This window comes from Bombus flavifrons, chromosome 15 (assembly GCF_040668555.2).
Source record: "Bombus flavifrons isolate JBK064 chromosome 15, iyBomFlav1_principal, whole genome shotgun sequence".
Classification (NCBI taxonomy): domain Eukaryota; kingdom Metazoa; phylum Arthropoda; class Insecta; order Hymenoptera; family Apidae; genus Bombus; species Bombus flavifrons.
The window spans coordinates 11,835,063-11,861,982 of NC_138456.1; the positions used below are offsets into that span (position 1 = coordinate 11,835,063).

At 40.0% G+C, this 26,920-nt stretch overlaps 1 protein-coding gene across 2 annotated transcripts in view; it reads left to right on the forward strand.

The window, feature by feature from the left end:
- Nucleotides 1-26,920, forward strand: part of LOC138187680 (octopamine receptor beta-1R) — a 50,867-nt gene that overhangs the window by 18,559 nt on the left and 5,388 nt on the right. Inside the window, exon 4 of one of the 2 annotated variants that reach the window (XM_069128701.1) lies at nt 22,930-23,151. The exons of the other annotated variant lie outside the window; for it this stretch is intronic. Within the exon in view, the coding sequence (XP_068984802.1) occupies nt 22,930-23,151 (222 nt within the window). The remainder of the gene's footprint in view (nt 1-22,929; nt 23,152-26,920) is intronic. 2 annotated transcript variants of the gene reach the window in all.

A 26,920-nucleotide genomic window follows, 5' to 3' on the forward strand; every position in this document is an offset into this window, starting at 1 on the left:
TGATTTCAAATAGTACAGCTGATCCTAGCACGTATATTCCCGAGTTAAAACGTTAAATTATAGCGTCGGTATATGCGTTAAAATATGGTCGCACCGAAACATCACCAATTATTTATTTTTTATTAAAGAAATCCAATGATAACGATAACGTCGTTTCGCATCGCACCATCGCAACCAACCAACGCTGTTCATCGAATCTAAACTTCTTCGCTCTAGATCGTAATACAATAGATTGAAAAATCAAGCCGATCGACTCGTCCTGCTGTGCAGCTGTGCGAAAGATGGAAGATCGATCAACCTTTCTCGGAAACGTTTCTTTGGCAGACTATCGGAAATGCCCACATACCAAGTACGTACATACGTATGCGATCGTGTCTCATAATCGGCGAGTCTCGTAACGTAATTTCTAAGGAAGTTTTATACGGATGTATTCTACGTAACGAACGTATTATTAAATTATATTAAATATCGCACATTTCTATAGAAGGTGTACGAATGCGTTTGGCAGTCTGTGCATGTTTGTAGAACGTCTTTTGCTCGAGTATACTTGGTTCGCCTGACAGAGTATACTGACAAAGTTTGGCTATTAAACTCTGTGCATAAATCCTGCATACGTATAAACCGCTCGTCCCCCAAGTTCGCGTAAAAGGAGTCGTACCATAAACAAAAAAAAAAAACTTTGAGCTAGGTTAGTACCGCTGTCCTCTCTCTTAGATCAGCTTCCATTTTATCGACGTTTACCACTTTGTAAAACCATCGTGCTACATAAAAAATTTCATGTCCTGTTACCAGTTTCCAGCAGAAGGAAACAAACTTCTACAAAGGGAGATAGGGAGCGAGGACCGAAGGATCAGAGGGAGTAAAACCGCGCGAGTCGATACGTAATTTGAGAACTCTCGGCTTCGAATTTTATCACGATCTCGTGTTCCATTCTAGTTCCATTCTACTTCTATTCCCCTGTGTCAGTCTATTTGGTCCGAGTGGCTAATAACGCGCGCCAGAGTAGCTGTATTTGCACGCGATTTTTCGATAGCTTCGGTCTTCGTGCTTCCGTCGTCAGCCCGTTCGATTCTCGCGCTAGTGGTTGACAGAACGGATAATCGTCTGTTTCGCCCCGTTCCAGTTCAAGGTCCCTTCGCGAGAACCAGAGAAACACTCGTCAAGGTCTGTCGCTTCTTTCGCACGTATCATCGAGGACGTGGTAACCACGTGGCGAACTGTTACGTTCGTGCAATCTCATATTTCCACGAATATAAATAAAGAAATAGCACCTAAATAGAGGTTCGTTTCACCTTCTAAACACGAAGATAGGAAAGCATTTCCTACACCGAGAGATGTACATCTACTCCGTAGCGTGGCATTTATGACAGTGAGTATAAAAGTAGCATGTCCGCGCAAGCGAAACACTCGACAAGCAGAAGAAAATATTGCCACAGTGGTACATCTAAACGGAAACAAGTAGAAGGTGAATTCTCGAACGGAAGAACGTCCCTTTATCCGTTCGTTTTACGGTTGCTTCCATCGCAAATCTTACTTCCATACGGGGGGGACCATGGGAACGCTATATTCGCGTTAAGGAAACTACGTAGACAATGTAAGAGGACGCGAACGATCCCGGAGAAGCGGCAAAGACGTTTCCTTACAAGAAAGTATAGTATATTCAGTTTCGAATCGGCAATGTCTCTCTTTTCCTCGTCTTTTTCTTCTTGTAAATATCGCCAGGTATAAAACAGCCAGAGAGCAATGTAATTTCGCGAAATCGAAAGAGAAAGGAGAACGTTTTCGAACGACAGACTCGTCTCAACGATAAACACACAAAGTATCTACGTACTCGCTCACGTACTCACTCTCGCTGTATACGCGTTGATGTTGACCCGTTAAAATGATCTATATTTAGGATCATCGATAGAAACAGCTTTTTTGTAAAATAATTTGTATATACAGAAAAGCGGGGCAAGATTAAACGTCGATACGATCGGCTGAAATTAGCCCGAATGCAACAGAATGCGTTTCGATTCGCTCGAGATCTCCGGTAAGGGAAATTAGAGCGGCGATGCGAAAGATAAGGGAATGAGACGCGATTGTTGGCAGTTGCTCGACCAATTCCGAAGAAAACGAAGGGCAAAGTCAGTTTCCCATTCCCGTAATTAAGTGGTTTCCGCGCATTTGGTTTCAAAGTTAAACGCGGCCGAGATATCCTAGGAAAGGAGCAAAACGGTGGAAAGGAGACGGCGCGGCAAGGCCAGGCTCGATAAATCGTCGGTTAATTGCCAGTTTGTCGATGTCTCCACGGTGTATCGGGGCTTGAAGCTTCTTCCAACGATTTATGGTCGCGTTCTGAGAGCTTTAACGAGGAGAAATTGAAAGATCTCCGCCGGATGGCGGACCAACGCTCGTTCCGGTCGCTTATCGCGACGCTGAAACGACTGCCAACAACTGATTGCGAAACAAATTGCCAGGAACGAAGTCGCGATTTACGAGAAACGGTGAGATTATTCCACGCTGCTTGCTAAACTCGTCGCGCGTTTCTTCTTTTTCTCTTTCTCTTCTTTTCCATTGCCCCTCTTTTTCCAGCGTAAATAGAGTTCGGGCGCGCAGAAAAATGGCCTTCGACGTTGAAATAGCGCTAGCGAATGAAACGGCGAAGCGGAGCGAGACTTCTCGTTGATTCGAGCCAAGTTAACGACGATAAAACGAGACGGAAACGAAGATAAGGAGGTTCTTTGGAAAAAGCGCAGTCTACAATTTCTCATCGTTCTTCCGCATTTTCAGCCGCCTGATCTTTCCTACTTGTATCTAAACGGTGTATGCTTATCTTAACGTTATCTACGAATAAGATTCGTAAAATACCAGATACATTAACTTATATCGTAAATATATATTTAGCTTTTGAAGAAAATTAACGATATTCTCTATCGTAGCTAAACAATTGTTTAATTTACAAGCTATCTCGAGACAGTCGTAAACGAAGGAGCTATCGTAGCAGCAATTTCGTAAAACCGACATATCCAAACGATCAAGTTTTCACTTTAATCGCGATGTTTTCGAGAAACGTTAGTTACCCGAGTTAAAATTTCCCTCGGAACGAATAAAGCAGATAGATCGTTATAAAGCAATATGGCCGAAAAATTGTTTCTTGTAAAATTGGCCGATTGTTTTAATACTATGCGTAACATTTCGATGGCATCATCGTACGATTATGAATTACACAAGTAACTTTTAACGATTGAAATGTGACGGTAGAAGCCTACGGATATTAAAATAGCAGACAAATACAAAGTAGTTTAATTAAATCAAGTACGCGGCAACGTTTCATTCGTACGAAAGCGGACGAGAAAGATAATATCTTCCGTAATATCGATATTTCATTGAAACGAATGCCTGTCACACAGCTTGGTCGTAATTATCTAACGGAAGAATTGCAAACAACAAACGTCTAAAACAAGAAAAACTATGTAACGTAGTATTAAAATAACTAGTATTTTCATAGATTAATTAATAATTTGTTAAATTATCGCTAGCGTCGTGACTATTGATGCTTCGCACGTGTTCCAGAAGTAGAACGGTCGAACGTTATTTCGTTCAATTTTTCAATCGATTCGGATTTTCAGATTCTAGAGTGAAACGAAGACACCGATAGAACGTAAGTGTTGTAAATCGATCGATAGATATTCAGGTTTTTTATGCAGGTCGGTTATACATATATCGCCTACGAAATTGGAAATATCGATCTCTAGCAGATATATCAGAAGATACGTCGGTACGAAGTGAACGATTTAAAATTGCGAGAACTCTCAAGAGGATCTAATAAACAAGGCGTCTCGGACAGCAACTATATAGGGTAGAACTGAATTTCGTTTCAATGGTCACGCGAGTCCGATACACGTTTAGAACAAAAATAACGCAGACGCATGCCAGAGAGAAGCCATACACGGAACACGGAAGTACAGTGTCATTGTGTCAGTTCGGACACGAAGCTTAACGAAGCTTAACGAAGCTCAACGAAGCTTAACATTCGCAAAGATTTTCACGAAACCCTAGAAAATATGTTCTTACGTTCTATGCCATTTCGAATCTATCAAACCTTTTTCTACATCTTTCACTTCTTCATCTTTCATACGAGCAAAGAAATAGAACTTAAGCAACTTCGGTATTCGAATATCCGCTTATCGTTAGCTATCAAACAGGAGCGTCTGACCCGATATTAAAGTCTTTCACTAGCCGCCAAATCGATTCCCTTGTCCAAAACAAAAGTTCAGTAGGATCTTGATTTTTCCAACACTTTTTATCCGAACGTTCGAATATCCCAGTATCTCGTATTTCAACGTACGACTATCCGAATAGTGTCCGCGGCCAATACAAGAACAGAAACATTCTCAACTAAACATGTATGATACACGTATACTGTCTGTATATTTCGCAATTCACGATTCTTCGTTAGACACGTAAGCGACGAAGAAATTATCGAGAGAATCGAGAGGGAAATTTAATAGTAGCGAAAACAGCGACGAGTGGCGAATCAGAAGCATCGGTAATAGCAGCTACTAATTTCGTACTTTGTCACTTCGATGAGCTAATTTGTTCACACTCTTCTTACTTGAAACTCGTTTCGTAGAAAAAAAAAAAAAAAAAAGGGGGGAAAGAAAAGGAAGAAACTCCCATAGAAAGGATTTTCCCGATCGATAAATGCTCGACTCAATTTCCAGGACGTCTTTTCGCCAAACGATGCAACAGTTTGCATTTGATTTGCATAATGGCGGTAGGATTCGGTTGGCGATTCGCCAAAAATTCGAACGACGATCCGGGTCCGTGTGTTGGAGAACGAAGATAGCGAGGATGGCGAGCCAGGGCATAGTTTGCACAGTGAAATTTGCACGCTCTCAGCGTAGATTGGTCGGTTCGACATCGGCAAATACCGATCTGTTTGTTGCGCGTTTGTTTCGTTCACAGTTCATCAGGACTCGCATATCTCGTTTGCCGAAAATATTTCTTTTGGTTATTTCTTTTGGCTGTTTAATACGCTACAACTGCCACTTTCCATTCAATTTAATCTACCTTTCGCCTAATTTAATCTATCTATCTATCTTTGTAACTTTCGGTGTTACATTTTGCGAAATATTATACATGGACAGCCGAGTAATATCGATAAATATCGTTCGTAATTGTGCGATTTAGCGATCGAAACGGAAGAACACCATTTTTCAACCAATTAACTTTGTCCCGACACAATTACACGTCCAATGCTACCACGACGATAAACGCCAACTATTTGTAAAAAAGAAAAACGTCTCCTTGGGCGTCCGTTGTCTTTGAAGATTTTTACGTTAGAAACTTATCGAAATAAAGAAATTGCTATTGGTATCGGTAGCATTAATTTTTGAAACAACAGGATTTAATTGATAGCCGGATAATTTACTTAGTACGAATTTACTCTAGTACGATAATACGAGGAGATTCGTCCAAGTTGCGAATACGTGTCGCGCGTAAGTTTCAAGTTTCAAGTTTCGCTGTGTCAATGCGTGTTCTGTATAGATATGTAAAAGTAACTTTGGATTAAAAGGTTCTTTACGATTTCGAGTCGAAGTAAATTTGAGAATGTACAAATGTCGTTATCTGTTTATCGTTCTTAGGATGCATCGCGGTTTAATTGCCGTCTATAAACTCTGCCGTTTCAACGAACTTTAAATAGTATTCTCAGGAAAGAAATTTTCGAATTGCAAAAGTGCTAAGGTAAAGAGTATTCGAAAGAGACGCGAAACGATCGAGTTCTAAACATTCTTCAATACGAACGTTATACGTTTCGAGCATCATGGAATTTATTCATCGCGAGTTTTTGCCTTTTAATCGAACAAATGGTCGATTCGCTTCGTGTTTCCAATCGCTGATCCCCGCTTTTCTCTTGCTTTTTCCCTTTTTCATCAAACAGGATACGCGCGAACGATCGACAAAAGCGAATTAGATAGAACCAGTCGGATAACATCGGGGTAGTTTCGTTTTACCCTTATCGATCAGACTGTAAGAAGAAAAACGCGTTTCGGCTGTTCAACGATTGAAAAACCTGTAGAAATATAAGAGTAGAAGAGTGTCGGTCAACCGTAAACTTGCGAAAATGGCGGTCACTTAACTATTTATTTCAAGTCGTAAAGGGGAAAACAGATCCGAGTAGACGTGCTTCGAGAGGTAATCGCTTGGCCGAAATAAAATATCGAAACGCGCAGGATGGTGAAATACGACAGAATCGTATTGCGTTTAATATCTAAAAAATACCGCTATAAAATGACCAATTAATAAGAACAAATTGCTGGCCTACGAATAATAGGAATAACGCGGAGGGAACCAAAAACGCAACTACTCGCCTCGAAACGATCCGATCCCGTTACAACTTTAAAATGTTCGCGATTATGCCCGTTAACGAAATTAATAATGGCCATGATCCGGATACTGCGCAAATTTTCCGCAAGAATTCACCCTCGCCCCGCTCGATTAATCCGTCCGACACGTTGTCAGGTGAAAGGTAATTGCTTATCTAGTATACCTGGCTTTCGCATGCTTCGATCGTCTCTCCCTCTTCCATATTTGTTCATCGATTAAAGCTTAACGCGTCGTTACAGCACGCTCTCCATTAGCTATACTTTCGTGTCATGCGATTGCACATAATGGAGCGTTTACATAGCGGAGGAAGCGGCCACGGTCAGACCTTTGGCAACGTTTACCACGCTATCGTGCTCAATTCTATCAATTATGCGAAAATTTACAACCTTCGGGGGGGGAACAAAGTTTCGTGTTCGTTAAAACTCTAAGATTGAAAAATGCTCCGCTACCGACGATACGTTTAGTGAAATATCGCTGCTCCGCTACGAAACGAGCCTTTAGCGAGTTTCCTTCCTCTCCAGTCTTTCGCTTTCATTTTCTTCCAATGCAGTTTTTACAGCTTTTACTCGAGCGGCAAGTTGCAGATGTGTAGAAATCTGGAGAAGTGACTTTTAGAGAGAGAGAGAGAGAGAGAGAAATGCGATATCTTACATTTTTAGGATATCAAGAGTACGTAGAATTTATTCCTTATTGTGTGTATATATAATATTATATATATATACATATACAATTGCTGCCTTTGCGTTTTTACTCATCGGCAAGCAATTAGCCGTTCCGAATGAACGTTAATTATTAACTCGAGAATTTCGCTACAGCCCGGTCGTAACCGCGTTTCCTCCGGCATATTTTCGGGACAATTTTGTTGTCGCGCCCCAGTTCCCCATTTTCGCTCGTGTAAATGTAATTACGCGATGCGGAGGATGTGCAAACAGGAAAAGCTGATGTGCTTCCTACCCTAGCTATAGGATTTCCGTAAGCGGTTATTGCCTTTTAGACTGGCGATATTTATTTCTGAGCAACATGGTTGGCGGTGAACGCCGATTCATTGACCAGAACGAAATCACACGCCAGACGTTGACGATTAAGACAACAATTCGTCGTACGGTACTGTATTAAATTTCCAAGAGAGAATCGTATTAGATTTTCGCAATTTGTTTAAATACAACGACAAATTATTTTATATATTACTTTACCTATATACTTGCGCGGTGAATCTAAATTCGTGAAATCGAAGTAATCGAAGTAATCGAATACAAGCGAAGGCCGATAAGACTCTGCGACCGAAAATCAAACTCTAAGATGGAAATCGGCAGTGACGAGATCACTCCGCAAGTTTCATTTTCGAAACGAGACGACGAGAGATTAAAACGAAATATTTCTCTGCCCGACTATCGTCAGTGCCCGAAAGATCGTGCGGACTGACGTTTAGATCAACCTCTGTATAAATTTGAAGGCGCAAATGTGCATAGAATGTACGTAATATTCGATCAAAATATATAAAATATCTACGGTAGTTGTTACAATATGCAGTACTGTCAAATAGTACGAAATAGTTCTCGATCCAGATTTTCCTTTATAAAAGTGTGAATAATTTCGCGAATTTGCGCAAATACTCGCAATCCAGCAGGCAATAACTTACTACGACGTTCTTCTAAAATGGGATATAGCAAAGGAGGTAAAATGAAGTCGGACGATCTTGTCGAGAAGTGATTTCAAGAAAACCGTGTTTCTCCCCCGTTCGAATACTTGGGATAAACGAACCGAGAAAGCGCAATTCGTGCGAAATCGTGAGACGAATTCAAGCTTCTAGAACGCACCCGTCATTTACATATCCACAGTTTGCTCTCTGTATAAGGATTCGATCCTCTTACAAGGTTTCTACACCATCGACCATCTGCCGTTTTAGAAACTGCGATTCAAGTGGATCAAAGAATTAACAATGGAGAGAAGACGTCGTCGCTGTCGCCCAATCCACGATATTAATCGTACAATCTCGACGAACGAAACTTCTAATCGCTTCAGAAGGATTTTCTTCTCACCCTCGTTCGTCATTGCGTTTCGTTAAAATGGCAATTCTCGATCGGCCAATCTCTTTTACGTTTATAGATCTAGAACAATTATCGAGAGGACAAAATTTCTAATCCTCGTACGCTTCGTGTTACGTATACGCGGCATTGTATTTTAACAAACTTTTTAAAAATTATAACTATATATGCGTTCGAGTTTCCAATTTAGAATATATCGAATTATTTGAAAAGGGTGGAGGTCGATCGATTCGACTTCACGTAGCCTTTGTACTCTTATAAAAATTCTTTCAGCGGAAGAACGTTTTTTATCCTGTTAAAATCAAAATAGCGCATTAGCAGCTCGATGATCGATCTCGTTCCAAGACTATCGGAACTAGACGGAAACTTGTTACGCAATTTCCCGGTTGACACGTCTCCATTAATCGTTAAAGTTTCGCATGTGGCCGAAGATTACCAGCGCAGACGCTAAAACCAAGCTTTCCTTGCATCACAGTGATGCACGAACTTTTGAATAAACATTCACCTGCATTTCCGAAATTGCTTCTTCACTTCCCACGAGATTCCTCGAAAATACACACACAGGTTTCCCTCCGAAAATCTTGTTACTTGCTCGAAGAACAATTTTTTCCGTACTTTACTTTATATTTTTCCTTACTTACACGTATTTATCTTTATATTTCGGTGCTTTTAACGTTAAATTTGTTAAGTAATATCTTAAGGCTTTATGTATTGCACCGGCATTACGTAGTACACTTTTATTTCTGTTAAAAGATCGAAGATAGGTCTTCGATTGCCAATACAAACAAAAATCGTAATAATCCTGCAGTCCTTGCAAAAGTAGTTTTAAAACGTATTGTCGCGTCAGTTTAGATATTATATTAATAATATAATATCTAATATTAATAATAGGAATATTAATAATAGAGGCATTTCTTTATTTCGCAAAACATTTTGTACAGCAAGTCTCTGTAAACAAATGAAGTATCTTTAGCTCTAGTTAGCTTTAGTTAGCGAAAAAAATATGCAGCGATCGAATTCATTTCGATATATCGTCTCTGGATAGTCGTTACGTCAATGCCCAGATTATTATGCAATTTTGAATTTTGAATTCGATGCCATCTCGTATTGACAGGACGAGAACTATGATATAGTGGGAATCGTGGTTTTGATAGATCATTCGATATCGACGATTGAATTGAAATGAATTTTTTCTTGCAATAACGAACGATCGCCGTGCATAAATGATTTCGTACTTAGCCTAGCAACAGCAAATTTCGCGTTTTATCCATTTCCTGTCTTTCCTATTGACGTGTTACAAGACATTGGAATACATTGTTGCTATTAATTTACATCCATTTATTTATTCGATTCGTATGGTGGCAATTTATTCGCTCGTTACATCGCAATCAATTACCTCGTTTACTTCGATTCCGCCTATTTTTGTATCTTTAAATTTCTAATAAATCCATGTACGTGCATACATCTGCGGCTTATTAACGATACATTTCAAACGTACAAATGTGATATGTCGATATTTAAACGATGTTGAACGAAAAAAATCAAAAGTTGAAAAAATATACCGAAAAATATAATTTATTATATAAATTAAAAGTTGTTCAATATGCATAGTTTTAAATAGTTACGGTTATTCTCGTATAATAATTAATAATAATAATAATGTTAATAATTTCATCGTCGCAAGAAGCGATCAATTTTCATATAAAGGCGATAATTAATAGGTTAGTGGAAAGAGGCGAACGTGGACGGACCGATATCCTCTTTCGTGATACACGAGTCCTGATTCCAGCGAAAATTATCAACATAATCGTTATCAAGCTGCTCGAGTTTCAGTAACGCGTACTCGTTATTACTTTGACGAGTAACATTGCCAGCGAAGATTAACGTTACCCTCGAACGAGTCTATCTTCGCCTTTTACAACCTGCGAACCTGGCGTGCCTTGTAATCGACACCGTGTCTCTCGGCAAACCGAACCACTTCGAACCGAACACTCACCTTCAAAAAGAACAAGTCGTTTATTTATTTTGTCATAAAGTTTCAGCCATTCCTCTCGCTATAACCAATCACGATCATCGTGCAATCTCTCGTCGATTTTCATCGTTCGCAGTCAATGTCGCCTATATCACACGCATCTATCTTATGCTGGAAACTTGACTCCTAACATAGGCGATAGCTTAAACCGAACAGAGTTTTGCGGTATAAAGTTCAAATGTCGGTGAACGAGAATCTATTCGTTTCGCTAAATTTTAATAATATTTTCATCTCGTTTCAAATTTTCTTCGATTAAATGATAATTTTCTTCTCTGTGTCTGATTATTTCGCGGTAAAAGTTAAGCATCGAATATAAAAGGAGATTCCAAGAAGAATAATTTCATCCGGGAAAGAAATGGAAGTGTCGTTGAAAAATGTACGTCGGTTCACCGATATCGATCAAATCTGTTAACGGCGCAATTTTTTGCTACTTCCTTAAAAAATGTGCAATGTGGGTTAACGACGAGCGCGATATAGCACGACGAAAATATCAGCAAGTAAATACATTCATGTATTCGCCACGCTCTTCTTCCGTTCCACCATTCCTTTCTCCTGCCGTTCTTATCTATCGATACGACATGACATTTTTCCTGGCCCTTTCCGTCATCCGACAATTAGACCCGTTTTATTTCTCTTATTCGTTTCCTATATACATATACGCAATTTTCGAATTATACGACTTGTTACGTTTGTTAGTAAAAAGTCTAAATATTGTCCCCGCGATTCGACATCTTCCAAGTAGTATAAATAATTTAAGAATGAAAAATGGATAACGACGTTTAAAACGATTACGTGTATGTTTGCAAGTTTGTCGCGTGACTAAAGTGCGAGTTATCGTAACGTAATGCGACTATTCACGTTTACGTTAACGACGCTTTACACGTAGGTTCTTTGGAAAAAAGTAAAAGTATAATAAATCGACGTTACTTATTCCCTCGGAAGGATTTCTCTCCGTGAAAAACTCGATTCTCGTCTTTTAAGCAGAAATGAAATTTTTTCCCTATAAAATAAACGTTATTCTTCGGAAGAATCGCGACTTTCTCATTTCCATATCGTATTACGAAATCGAGTATAATAAAGGCGAGTCAGTATATTTACACTTCGAAATGTATTCCACGCTACGATCTTTTAGGTCTTTTCCACTTGGCAATTCGTAAATCAAGGAAGCAGAAATACTGCATTATCTTTCGGGACACAGTCTACGACGACTTGATTATGCAAATCCCAGCCCGCGCTCCTACTTCCAATCTAACACAGCTATTATTCCGTTTTACTTTACTTGCTTTATCAGATACTGCTTCGGTGCGATCGTCCCACTAGGCACCATCTTCGCTCGTGTAATCTACCTGAATGGAATGGTCTGACCAAGCGCTATCCATATCTACTTATTGGTCCCACGAGTCGGAATATCGTTTCAAACACTGGTTCGTGTCGCCGGTGCTTCTTCCATATTCCACAGTTTCACTGACATTTAGTCGATCGTTCAATGCTATTCGATACGTTTTATATGCTGTAAGAGTTTGAAACTATCGTACGTGCCATAGAAGTAAACAATCTAAAAGAATTCTATCGTCTATCGTCTATCGAAGTAAAAATATTTATAATCGACATACATAGCATCAACCTGAAATATTACGAAAATACCTGCGATAATATAGTATCTTTGTAATGAAATTTCTAAAAGAAACAAAAGACTTTGCGAGATAATTCGACCTTCTTTCGATGGAAGTAAATCTAGAACGCGTCGCGTCATAAAATAATAGAAAGTCATCGAGTCTATAAAGGTGTCAGCTCGGCTGCTATCCTTCCGCAGACTGTTGTGCGAATCGATCGTTTCCATCGGTCAGAAAGTTTAGCGAATCGGCGTGAACGAAGCACGCGAAAATAGCCGATAGTGGGATAAATATATCGGGTAACTGTGGCGTCCTTGTTATCAACGGCGTTACACGCGAGTAATTGCGCTCTCGATGATGGCAACGATCGCGCCCGAGCCGTCGATCTGCGATATCGCTGCAACGCTCGAAACGTGTTCGCGCACCACTTCTAAAACGATTTTTTCATATTTCTTCCATCTACTTCCGTCCATCTACTTCGAGTAAAAGCGTATAACAATTTTTTATGCCAAGTTTCTTCTCGCCAATCCGTTTTTCTCTCAAACGAGATCGAGATACGCGAACACCGCGCTACACCGTATCTTCGCTCTTCGAGATTTCAAAGAATCACGTTCGAACGAACGATTCGACCAAAAGTTTCCCCACTCGGCGAACGAAACAGCTTGAAACTCCGCAAACGATAGACTCGCGGATGGTGGATTCACCGTCCTTTGGTCGTTCGAGCTCCGCCACCGTTTCCGTTTTCCAGTCTCACGACCTCGATGAAACTTCAACGAGCAACTTCCGCCGACGCTAGTGAGAATATTTACCTTGCGAAGGAATCGCTTCGGCAACCAAGGAAGGTCGCTGTGTGGGATTCGCTGGCAAATCGAATAACGAGGAATTGTCGGATCCGTTACTCGTTCCAACGATATTCCGTTGACGTACTTTCACGTTCTTGCGACGCTCGCGAGAGACGCGTCTTGTCGTTCTTCTAATTTTCGCGAAACTCCGCATACGGTCGAGGGAACTTGATCACGTCCGAGGTAATAAACGTTTCAAAGTCAACTGAAAATTGAACCAACGTCCGATCGGTTCGTCTACGATCGTCGATTTTCTGACGCAAAGTCGACACAAGAATTAGCAAACTGTCTTCTAAATGACTATAAATGACTATAAATAGCGGAAAACTTGTACGCTTTTTCGCCCTACGTTCGATATTCTAGGGACAAATATATTTAAATAACCGTCCGTAGTCAACTCGGATAGTTTACACACCGAGCGAAATTTCAATTCAGCGAGGATTCTAAAACCTTTTTTAGAAGATTGGAAGATCAATATGTTGAAACGTCGGAATTCGCTCGTTTGCTGGAAAACTTTCGCACCAGACTCTTATCTCATCCCATTACCCCCGCTAATAGCGACGACAAAAATTACGTTTTCTCCGTGCCGGTTAAGCGATAAAAGAAATAACATTCTCTTTGTCATTCTTCGTCTTTGTAGAAAAGAATGGAAACGGTCAGCGAGTTTCAAGGATCAAACATCGTCGAGGAACACTGATTCGGAATCATAACGGAGGCTGCGAAAACGATTCGACGCGAAGAACTCTAGGCAGAGAGAGAGAGAGAGACGCGAGCTTCTTCGCGCACGAGAATAACGAGCGGCATCGATATGTAGGTTAATTAAAAGTCGCTATTGCGAGACCCGACTCGCTAAACAGAGGTCGTCGCCGAACAAAGCACGATGCTTGTCAAATAGTTTCCAAGGAGTACCTTAATTTCTCTCCTCTTTCTCTCTCTCTCTCTCTCTCTCCCTAATGCTCGCTTTATCAGCCCTTGTATCGACATTGTTGTCGTTGTTTAGCTCGTTGCCTTCGACCGGTTGTTATCGTAACACCTAACTGCGAGATATTCGGACGAAAATTGGGGAACGCCTGTTGGTACGAATGGCGTGTACGCGTTGCGAGTGGATAAACGTGTTGGAACAAAATGAATGTAATGTGGTGGATGTTCCGTTTGATTCGAATTTTTTTATTCGGAATAAACAAAAAAAAAAAAAAAAAAAAAAAAAGAAAAAAGAAATAATTTCATCAATTTAATCAAATAATTTCGCATTCGAATCAACAAAGTCGTTTAAATAAAACAGCTAGACAGCGGATTTTTATGCATTTAGATAATAGAAAATTTGAAAGTGTAAAAAATGCGTAAAATGCAGGTAATACGCAAAACACTGCATGTAATAATATATGTAAAACACGTAAAATACGAAAAATATAGTACTCGTCGTCCTGTTTAAGCATCTTCGTAAAAATATGAATTTCCGTAAATATTCGCAGTTTACTTAGGAGTTTAGTTTCTACCTTAAACTTTCGAAACGTCCTCGGTCGGATATTTTGCGAACAAGCTCGACGATATTGCTTAGAAATTCCTGGCAAAATCAATGCGATCCTTCAACGAGTTAATGGAAAGCCGTTTAATCCTCTCCGTTCGGTACCAGCATCTTGCGCGATTCATCGGGCTCGATACCATTTCCCCGGAGCATCGACGAGCAAATAACGAATTTTTAGATAAGCACGGTTCCGCTGGTATCGAACTGATGGAGCGTGTGCAGTGTGCACGCGACCAAACCCTCTTAACAACGTGGACGGAAGGGACAGGGGGGATTTAATCCGTAATAAAAATGCAATTCGATTTCTTTCTCGATAGTTGGGCTAAAACGATAACGAACACCGGGGAAGATGATCCGAGCGTTTCCACCTCGATCGTAATATTTTTGTCCGGTACAGTGACCGACGATTCACGATCCCCGTCATGAAACAGGAAAACGCTTTCAGCTTGAGCCAATCGCAGGATACGAACCGTGCATACGCTTCGACGTCTTCTCACACAAAAGAATTGTTTCTTTCTTTTTGGCTCGTATTAGATTACTTATCGAAAAATCGAATGCCTTTTTTTTAACGGTGTCGACTATGTTTATGGAGGATGGATACAACAGGGCAGAGGTTCGATTCGATGCGAATAACGTAACGGAGATTCGTATTTCGGAATCTTATTACACATTAGTTTGAAGCGTGAAGGATCCAAGTTGAATATTTTCAAATTCCTATGAGATGCGTATATGATAGGGGATAAGGGATAAGGGTTCACGCGGAACGAGTATAACGGAACCTAGTACGGAACGGGCAGTAGGAAAAGATTGAAACTTAAAAACCTGTTTACGTATACGCGACTGAGAGATCGTATCGAATATTCGTTTTAACGACATTGTAAAATTTCCTACAGCTTCTATTCTAGCCTTGTCAAAAAGGATGCTTTTATTACCGTTACTTCAGGATACTAATCAGAAGCAGGAAAACCTGGTATTCAACGCAATTACCCTAGTGGGCTATATTCTTAAGCTGACCGAATGTCGAAGCCGCTCTCTTACTCTCAACTTTGGCTATCCAATTGTGGCCTCGATCTAAAGGATTATTACTTACTTCGTTGCTCTCGTTTCTCCGCCTTTTCCACTGCCTCCACTGCCTCCACTGCCTCCATTGCCTCCATTGCCTCCATTGCCTCCATTGCCTCCATTGCCTCCGAAGATGGAGAGAGAAGATGTTAGGTACTGGTCGATCGATGATCGTTCTAGTTTGCAAAGACGTATGCAGCAGACACTCGCAGATCGAATAAATTGCGTTGCAAATAAATTGCAATGGACTGTACCTTCCCAGTCCATTGGGAATCCGTTGCGACATCGATCAACTCGGAGATATTTGCAAATCGTTTCTTTCAAGCGTATATCTTTCTATATCGTAAAAATATCATATAATAGCCATACGAGTAATTGAAAGTGTTTAAACGAACTTTATACCGACCAATTTCCTTCGTATAAGAGAATTTCTTCGGAAAATAAGAATGTCGTTGGATCGGGGGAAATATAGAGCTACGATACATTTCTACCAGTATAATTGACACGTCGTGGAACCCCTACTCGTTGCTACGGATAGGACAATTATTTCGAATTTACGAGTTTGTTTCTTGGAACGGGAGGTGCTTTGCTCGGAACATTCCGCAGGCAATGTCGTAGGATATGTTGCGTAGAGAGCAAGTCTCCGGCAGATTTCTGTTGGATTTTTTATGTTTCTACATACGGTTGCCCATCATCTGAAAGCATCCGTGATGGGGAAGAGATTCCGTACAGCATTCACGCGGTAAATCTATCTATAAACTTGGTACATCGTAAAATACAGACATCATAAAATCTTAAACCGTTAAGACATTTTTAGAAGATTTATGGACATCGTATTTCAAGCGTGACACTTTGGAAATTTTAATTCTACTATTTGCAGCTTGAATATTTTGAATTTTTGAAATGTTATATTTCGTCGTTATTTGTAATCATAGATTAGAGTGGTTTGCAGGGACGATAGCGATAAAAATTGATTCGAAATCAGGGAAAAAGGTTGAGGGTCTATCTTCGAAGCTTCGAAACTGCCAACTTCTCGATCACAGCATCTCTAGCTTTCGTTTGAAAAATTCCAAGAGTCAATCTTTTCTTATCAAAATTTCGAATCCACGCAGCTTCGTGCTGTGATATAAAGTATAATCAGTCGGACTTTACGAGAGCTACCAAAGCCCTGCGGATCTTTCGTAGCCGAGGTGCTAATTGAGTTTGAAAGTACCAACCGTTTGAAAGCTTCCAGGCAACGTGCTCAACCGACTTGGAAACTTTTCCCTCTTGGCTATCGATCGACCCTGCTTCGAAAATTCATCGAAGCTTACGCGTAGAACGCTGATCAAACTGCCCTTAAAAATGTCGAGTGTACCCGGGTACCTTGGGCAGTTGGTTTAACTTTGGAAAGTTAGTAGTTATATGGCGCCCTTGGGCTTCCTGGTAATCGGTATATTATCCGGATATTTATCGCCAATTATTATTTTTACGTAAATCTAATTAAAATATTTCTTTTGCATAGATATTCTTCTGCAAGCAATAAGGATACTATTATACCTGCTATATAAAGGCTGAAACCTTCCGGAGATTGCTCAGGTTCGTTTCGTGGAAACAAGCCGTACACGTATATTTCGAAGGAAATATTCGTATATTTCATTGCTTCGAAACAAGGTTAAGACTGCAATGGTGGCACGTAAAGTATGAGAAAAAGTTTGCTCAAAGAATTCAACGTTTCTGCTCGACCTGTTAATTAATTTCGATCAACGCAGAAAAGTAGCAACTCGTAGCGATTCGTAACGTCGATGGAATTAGTTTGAAAAGTTTCGCCGGTAATTTAGCGAGTTTTACCGTAGCGAGCATCAAAAATTCACCAGGTAACTTGTTTGTCTTGAAAAGTTCAAGAGTACTTCTCTCGAGGCAAACGATTCTTTCCTGATGCAAGGGACTGCTGTCGTTTTTATTTTTGTCCTCCACGAACATCGATCGGCAGCCGTTTCTTTTCGGAGAAAATCCTGAAAAACCAGCGACATTGCCATTACATTGCCGATATAGTAACCACATTATCATTTTCATAATATGTCTTAATCTTGTAATTTTATAACCGGAAATCACGAAACTATTCACTACGTTATATAAAGTATCGTTGTTCCGAGCAAAATATTTAAAGGTTAAAAACATCGAAACGTTAAAAATATATATATTCCTTGAAATTCTTTCTCCGTTTTCCGGCTTACGTGTTTACGCTTAACTCGGACGTAAGGAAGATGATGGTCGATGAGTTGATCCGGATCGCGAACCGTCGTTACATTTCAGCAAGCCGAAAATTCTATCTTCGAGCGATTCTCCGTGTCGTCAGATCTTATTTCTTTCGCGAAAGTACAATAATATTCCCGTCGCGTCGTCAAGATTTCGTCAAAGTCTTGTCACTCGCAAAATATTTTTCTAGCCTATCGTACGAAAAGACGTTTTAAAGAACTTTTATACTTTTCTTTTTTATTAATCCACGATGTGCAAATCTCGCAGTTAGTTTTTTCGCTTTTGGTCGCTAGATCGCTCAAATTTAACAACGAATCGCTTTGTTTCACTGTATTTTACGACGGTTACAGACCCGAGAAAACGTCATCCGACGCTAAGAAGTAACGCTAAGAAGTTACAATTTCAGATAATTTATCATTTTCATCGTAAATAGCTAACAATAGCGGTACGATAATCCTTCGTTTCGAAGGTGTGAAATAAAGTAGCAAATAATCTTAGACTTTATAAAGTTCTCGTTTTAATTAGTCTCGTATAATAAACGTATTACAGGCCTCAAATATGTACTGAAATAATTCCGAGAGAAAGCATTTTCTTGTTTAAATAAACTAACACACGTCCTTCTTTATATGGTTTACTTTATTAAATAATGCCCACGCCTGCATGATTATTAATTGGACGATGATTCGTCGGTATTGCGCGATCCACTCCATAAAATAAAGTTAATTGCTCGTTAGATGGAGAAAAGTCGAATCGAATCGAATAACTGGAAATTCCTCTGGAAAATATATGGGCCGATGGAGGCGTAAAATTCCAAACGTATCGAGACATTTACTACACAGAAAGCTAATACCAACGCGAGGAAATTACTCGCAGATTCCAACGACTCTTACTTTGATCGAGATTCTTCGCTTTCAAGCGAATTGTCGTAGCACGAAATTTTAAAAATGTCCCCAAGTAAAAGATAAAGGATAAGAACCATCGCGTTCTATCGATCGGTGAACTGTGTAATTTTCATATAGTAATTACGCCGGTACTTGTTTCGCACGATCGAAATATCTCGTATCGAGCTTTCAACGTTTAACTCGAGACAGAGAAGACGGTGGGTTATTGATTTGAAAATGAATATCAGCTCTTCGGTATGATAACGAATAATTGGCGAAGTCAAGGTTGCGCTATATAAAGGACGGATCCGTGCATTTATAGGATAATCGAGAATACTTGAGTAAAAATGCATTGTGCCGGCATAGTGGTCGATATACGCCACTCGAACGGTTTCTCGGATAACGTTGGAAATTCACCGCATTCTGTAAATTTTCGATAGGATCGGCGAACTGGGTAACCGTAAGCTCTCCAGACATTTTATTTATGCATTCAGGCATTAATTTGACTTCGTTAGAACCGAAGTGGTTATTCCTCGGAACACGCTCACGCTAGCGTCATTAAAATTAATCTTATCTACTTGTAATAGCGTGTCATATAATTTTCACATATACTTAAACTCGACACTAATTTTCTGCGATTACATTTTCGCGTAAATAAATTCACCTATGTCCATCGATATGTCCAAATCAATTACTTCAATTGCGTTAAAAAATATTTAAGCGTTCTAATGTTTTGACCACGGATAAAATCGAGGAGAAAAGTTTTGAGCGAGATCCAAGTACTCGAACGTTTTAAGAAACAGTTTTCTCGAAACTATCCTTACGTTTTCCTGGGCGTTGCGCGTTCTTTTCTAAAAGAATGCTTCGATTTGAAAACCTAGAACCCTAAATAGATAAAAAGGTACCTTGGAATCGCGGCGTTTCTATCGTCATTTTATGCCGTTCATTCGGCAGAAGTGTTTGCTATATCTATGCGACGCGAGTGGAGGGGGAAAGAATGGACCGGAGATCGATCGGCGCGTAAACATCAAGTAGTACGAGCCAGTTTATTTTCTATCCTATTTCCGATTTTCTGTCCTATTTCAGATCGACAAATACCTGACAAGTGCGATACAGTCCATCAACTATCGATGAAACGATGATACGCGCGCTTCAGATTATCACAACTATGTAATCACGCTTGGTTTTCTATAACGCAAGGGTATTCTATAAATTGTATAAACGAGGTGAGACTTTTATTTTACCATTTCGATGCACGGCCGACACGATGCAAGAGAACGCAATTTTTCGAAACTCAATCTTCGTGGAACACTTTGCGTTTTTAACGCAGTAACTCGATTATTTCCGCCACGAGGCGACCGAGGCAGCCCTTATCTACGGGAAAAATGCAGAATAATACAATTAAGAACGAACCTACTTCCTCTGCCATGCTAAATCCATAAAAATGCAAATATTTACATTTTCATTCTGTCATAAAATGAAATTAATCATAAAATACGAACGAAATAGAGAGAAGAAAGGTTTTTGACCAATTTTTATCTAAATTATAATACCTACGTATACCGTGTCATTACGTATCGCGCGATCTACGTTGTCCCTTCGAATTGATAGCAAATTGCAGATCTATTAACGTTAAATAACGAACGTTAAATTAACGATTAATAATATCGATTGACCTATTTCACATTAATAACTCGACATAATTACTACCGTCGTTATTACGTTTGATTCGCGATGCTGCCCACTTCAAACAGGATACGATTCACCGGCAAACTAATTACTCCACTGTTTCTTATACCTTGTAAAGAGAAGAAGGTCATGAAAGAAAAAGGAGGAAGAAAAAAAGAGAAACTGATTGCGTTATGTCACCTTTGACGAAGAAAAACGAGATGAAACGCCAAGAACCATCGAGAACGCAATCATGGCAACTTTTATTAGGATCTTGGAAGATTACTTTCAGATCTCGATTGGAAACTTTCGCCTTTCATCCGAATCTTTTCTCGATTTCCCTTGCCACGTGGATTGGCTCACCAGCAACACGCTTTTCCATAGATGCTCTTGGAAAAAAGTTTCAACCCGGAGAAATAGTATCGAATTAACCGACGATTCCTGAACCATCGACCGACGTCTTTCCAACGAGGTTGGAAGGTTGCTTCGAAGTTGGCTTGCTCTTTTTTTATCCCTTGGATCGGCGGTTCGGCCGTCGATCCACCGTTCGATCGAATCGCGATTATTTGAATTTTCAGTACGCCGATGAAACTTTTATCGTTTTGGTATCAGCTATCAAAACTAGCACGAAGTAGAACTCGCGAACGATACATTCTTCCAAGACGTTCGAGAGTATCTCTCGACGAATAACAGTGTTAGTAACAATGTTACCAGCTCGATTTGCTCGAAAAAAGCTGTGCCGGGCAGTTGAAAAAAATAAGCGTAAAGATGACAAGGCGGCAGTGGTCGAGCTTATCGAAATTCTTGGAATTCTTCGAACAAACGTCCGTGAATATATCCGCTAGGAAAAAGTTAGCTTACTTTAAGAAGCGTTCTTATCCGATAAAACGCCGATTACTTAAAATAATACCTTATCGCAAATACTACAAATTTTATTAGAAATTTTTCCAACAAACTTTTCCAGTGCAAGAGTAACTAAGCTTTTGCTAATTGCCACTGTACGTCAAATTCGGATTTTATCCGAGAACTAAACCATCTTTAGTCTGCCGTTGGAACGAGGTCCATCGGTCGAACGACTCGAAATACGATCGAAAGATTCGTCCTCGACTTTAACGACGTTAAAGTTTACCAGGGTCTGCGGTAGCTCAACCCGGACACAGAGGGCTCTTTGCCGATTCCAATTCCGATTTGCACGCGCCTTTGGCTCTGCATGTTCGAGGATTTCCACGGACAGGAAAATCAGATCTGTTTCCAAGGCATAGCGAGTGCTTTGCCGGTCAAAGGAAAAATTAAATCTGCAGCCAGCCTCTCCGACGTCTCTGCTTTCTAATTCCACTTCAAAGGAGCGCCGACCATGTTACTCGAACGAAAAAGCTTTCAGATCGATAGGACGACTTTTATTGTACAAAAGCAAACGCTGTTCTATCGTGTCCGGCCGATCTGATCCCTCGAGATCGCGGATGCGAACGAAAGGTCTTATTTATTCGCGGATGTTCGAGTTTCAGGGGAGAAACGATAATAAAAGTATCCAGGATTTGCTTTAACGCGATATTCAGGGGTTTTAGTTTTATCGAAAATCATCGATGATCGATCGAATTTTTAGTATTCGCGAATTTTCCAGCAACGTTCGCTTACCGATCAAATCTCCTAATTGAAACTGCATAAAGCTCTAGGAGACTTGTCGTCTTTTCAATATTTTTCTCGAAAAATTCTATTCGAATATTCTTGAAACAGATGCTATCGCGATGTAACGATTCATCGAGCGAATTTTAAAATTGTCGCAAAACTTTTTTCTCTCGACTTTGCAAACGTAACGTACAGCGAACTAGCATCGAATTACAACGAAACGATAATTTTATTTATTTGCTTAGAGAAATTGGAGTTTAAAGGTATCGTACGAAAGATCGGTATAAAGTTACCGCGAATATTTCAATTTTCACTTTCACTTTGATCTGACAGAATTGCACGCATCGAGCAAGCTTTCGTTTTTCCTTATGGAAAGAATTGTCGAAGCGCGTTAGAATGTTAGAGGAAGATCGATCGAAGAAGAAGCGCGATCGAGAAGCGATGGCGCGGAGAGAAAAAGCAGTGGAGCAGCGGAAACAATGCGCGTCAGTGACAATGGAACGTCTATAGTTGGACGCGCTTCGTATAAGCTGTAGCGGTGCCTATTCTTCTCGGCAACTTCAGATACGCGTATTATCTGGAAAATAGCCCGGCGAAAGTCGCTCGGCCGAGATAATGCCCTGAAACGACAACACTCGCACCTTTATTTATATATTTATATTTTATTTAACGTCTTTTGCAACAAAATACCATATTCGTAGCTAGGAAATTGCAAATACGTATAATCATGTTTTCAATGTACGGTAGACGACGAAGGTGTTTGAACACTCGTGCAAACCATTCACCAATATTAGGAATATTACGCGTGTCATATGAAACGTTTCAAAATTTCATCAGGACTATAGCGATTATATCGGTAAGCCTTGAAACCAGTCTAAAAACGTATATATAAGCTACGAGGAGTCTACTTTTATTCAGAGGGAACGCTTTTAACGCTTAAAATAGCCACGCATTGTTCCCTTATTTTATTTTCCAGACTCGCGTATCAACAGAAATATGAAGTTGGGACGTTTGGTTGGTTGCAGGAGCAAAGTGGCGGCAGCGCTCTTAAACAAACATCTGCAGATCAATGGGATTTCGGCCGGTTTGACCACGCTGCCAACCGTGGATCAATCGTCGCCGGATCCACAACCGGAAGATCCACCGATCACCAGCAGCAGCAAAATGAGAAGGGAACGAAAGGCAGCGAGAACATTGGGAATCATCGTGTCAGCGTTTCTGGCTTGTTGGCTTCCCTTCTTCCTCTGGTAAATTTCTCGTTCTTCCCTCGCCGTTGTCGAAAATTGTTCGGTCTTGCTGTCACGTTCGTTTATCTATCCAGAGAACTGCGATATATTCGATCGTGCTTTCCTCTATCTAAATGTACTAGAATATTTTCTATAATGTAACGTCGTATAATATAATGTAACGTCGTTACGCCACGTGTTACGATGAAACGCCAGACACCCATATCCCATCCAAGAATACCTTCTAACTTTTCCATACTTTTCAAGCGGCAAAAACCCTGATTCTGTCCACCAGCGGTTTCCTTACTATTCCTTACTATTCCTTATTATTCCTGATCCAGTCAAGTTCGTTTTAACGAGATCTAAGGAAACACGATCCAAGTTAAGCCGACTTCCTGCTAATTGGCAAAACTCGTTCGAATATATTAAGACGAGCATTAAACGTCCGCGTGGTCTAAAAGGACTTTGAAACTACCATAGCTCCATCGAATTAATCGGAATACGATTACGATCGCGATCAATTATATCTTTTCCCTTTTTCCTTCCTACGGTTCTAAATTTTTCTTCGATCGAGCAAACGAAAAAAAAAAGGAAGGAGAAGAAGGAGAAGAAGAAGAAGAAGAAGAAGAGTATGAAGAGGAAGAAGAAAAAGAAGAGGAAGAAGAAGAAGAAGAAGGAGAAGAAGAAGGAGAAGAAGAAGAAGAAGAAGAAGAAGAAGAAGGAGAAGGAGAAAAGAAAGAAAAATCACGATACGATAAGAAAAGTAGGGTACGATGAAAAAATATTTCATTTGAAAGCCGTACGTACCTTCTGAATATAGATGATAAATTCACGATATCTTGCATAAATCAAATGACATTACGTTGATTTAACTTAATTGATATTAGTCGGCATAATTAACGTTATTAATATTTTTAAATAATCATAAGGCATAATAACGCGATGTCAAGTTTGACGCGAAATGTGACTTGTCGTGTTCTTCGTTTACGGCCTTGTGGCTACTGTATAACCTGACGGTTACGTCATTAAAAATATTCCCAGTAAAAGAATATTGAATTAAAAATACGCGGAACACGACCACCGATGAGAGATATCGCGATTTTTCCTCACATCGATTGTACGTTTTTGTCTGTGGAAATGAATTTTCCACCTCGCTTGATCAAGATAAATGTTTTTTAAGCGGATGTACCGGATATTTTCTTTTATTTTTATTCGATATTCGAACGACTATGCGTTTTACGATATGAAAATAAAATAATGACTCGTTAAATGGTTAAAAACGAGAGTGTTTCACCGTGTTTCAATGGAATTTTGCAAAAGGTGATATTCATTCGCGAAACTTTATTCACAGTCGACTGCGGATGTGCGTGAAATCTTTTGCGCGACAAATTCAGTCTTTGCCCCTTTAATATCACGGTAAAGCTAATCGATATTACCCCTCCCCCCCCCCCCCCTCTAATATCGATCGAACAAAATTGGTCTTCGTTAATTTGGAAATGCATTTTTACGTTTGCCAATGCAACACTACTCGAAATACCAGAGCTCTCTTACATAACTGAATTAATATCGCTGCTTCAACTTGACAAGTCACACGCGAATTCCACGATACCGAAAGTAAATTCATTGTTAAATTTATTTCTTGCGTAATAGCGACAAGACTGGTAATAAACTAAGTACAGTTGCCTGAGTAAATCGTACGAATCGTAGAACATTGTCGATGGTCTCGTTTCGCGGATTTTAAAATTCAACATTTTCAAAGAAAGTGTATATAAAGTGTCTATAATTTACAACTGCTAACTTGCCAATTCGCTGATTTTAATTGATTTTTAACGATTGTAGTATCGGACATGAAATATTATTATCGACGATGATTTATTTACAACGAATGGATCGTACAGGTGTCGATTAAACAGAAGAACGATGGTTGTTTAACGCGAACTAATCACAATAACGGACTATAATTTAGACAACTCAATAGTTAATTTGCAACTCTCGTCACCACGGATTCAACGCTCTCTCTCTCTCTGACGCGGACCACACTCTCTCGACAACGCTAGCAACACTATCCCGACAACGCGACTCGCACTCTCCGACTTCTCGATTCACACTCTCTGGCTTCTCCACTGACACTGACTGTTCTAGTATCCCTTTGTCTTTTCTCAGGCCCACCACGCACGTGTTCCGCAACCGTTCGTGGCCAGGGTCACGCAGGCTTTTTCTACGAAACTATTCGATCAAAGGACCGACGACGCCTCGGCTCTCGCGACATTGTTTATAGTTTACTCGTTATATATATCTCTTAGGCCTAGGCGAAATAAACAAAGCGGATTTTTGCTATATCTAAAGTACAGTATCTATCATTATATCCATGAAAACACGAATTTGGACATTACTATAACCGTACAAAATGTTTATGTCCTTTTCCTCCATTTATTTATAATATATTCCACGTTTATAACTTTTCGTGTTTCCTAGCAACGGCATCTTTCCGATAGCTTCTATAGATCTCTGTGTATTCCACTTTCTCTTATTAAAAGAGAATTTTCTGCAGAGCGAAATAAAATAAACAATGGATGGACAATACGATGGACGTTGAATCCATCGGCATCCATATCTTCTCGTTTATTCGGACATATTTCTATTTAACTATCATATAATCGTAATAGTTTAATCACCACGTTTAATGCTCGACCAGTAACATCGCGAGACTTTATTATTTCGACTCGCCATCCGTCATAGAAACCTGGATTTCCTTTCTATCGCGTTGCGCTAGATCTCGCAGATCTTTCGATGCGAGTATATTATGAATATTAAATTATAACTAACTGGGAAATTCTAATACTCGTAAACTGTAATATTCCAATATTAACTAACGATAGCCGCAAGGCGTAATATTCACCGTTTTCCCATATTTGATAAATGCAATAAACTTGATGCAATAAATTTGATGCGATAAACTCCGCGATTGACAATCGGAAACGATCACCAGAATCGTTTTTACAAGCCAAACTTTCCCCTTTTTTGCTACCTGAAGAATCCCGAAGAATCGCGTTTCCTCGGAAATTCTATCGCACCCCTGAACTTTCGCTCGAACGCCCTGAAAACGCTACTTTAAAATAGACCAAGGTAAAAAGTAGGTGCTTGCGATTCGGTGAAATTTCGATGGGCTAGGCCCTCTTTTGCTCGAACGCTTTCGATATTGCGGTGCATCCCAAAATTCCTAAAAGCTTGGTGACGCGACCGCCAGCCGGGGCTTGAGAAAGGCACTGGCAGCACCCGATCGATAACGTCTCCAGCGTAAAAGAATCTCAATTAGTTTGCACACGGCGTTTCCTACTCGTTTCGCGACATTGCGGTCGCAGGCGAACGATAATAACGTCCATAAGTGTTTCAAACCGAGAACGAACACTTTCCAGTAGATTCGAACTTGTGTTCTACGACTACTCGAAGAAACGAAGAAAGTACTGGCAAACAGAATCGAATACGGGTCGAATTCGTCTGAAATACGAGTTGATCTTTTTATTCAAATGCTTCTATACTTAACGCGTTAATTCGATTCGCTTTGTCGGTATCGAGCAAGCATCGCACTTTCAAAAGATGATAAATTCTTTCTGTTCTGTATATACACACACACACACACACACACACACACACACACACACACACACACACACACACACACACACACACAGTATAATAGGTTTTTTTTCGCTCTCCGATATCTCTGGAGTAAGAGGTGTCCGAAATGGCAAAGTTTCGCGGTAACGTTTTTACCTCGCTGTTAATTAGG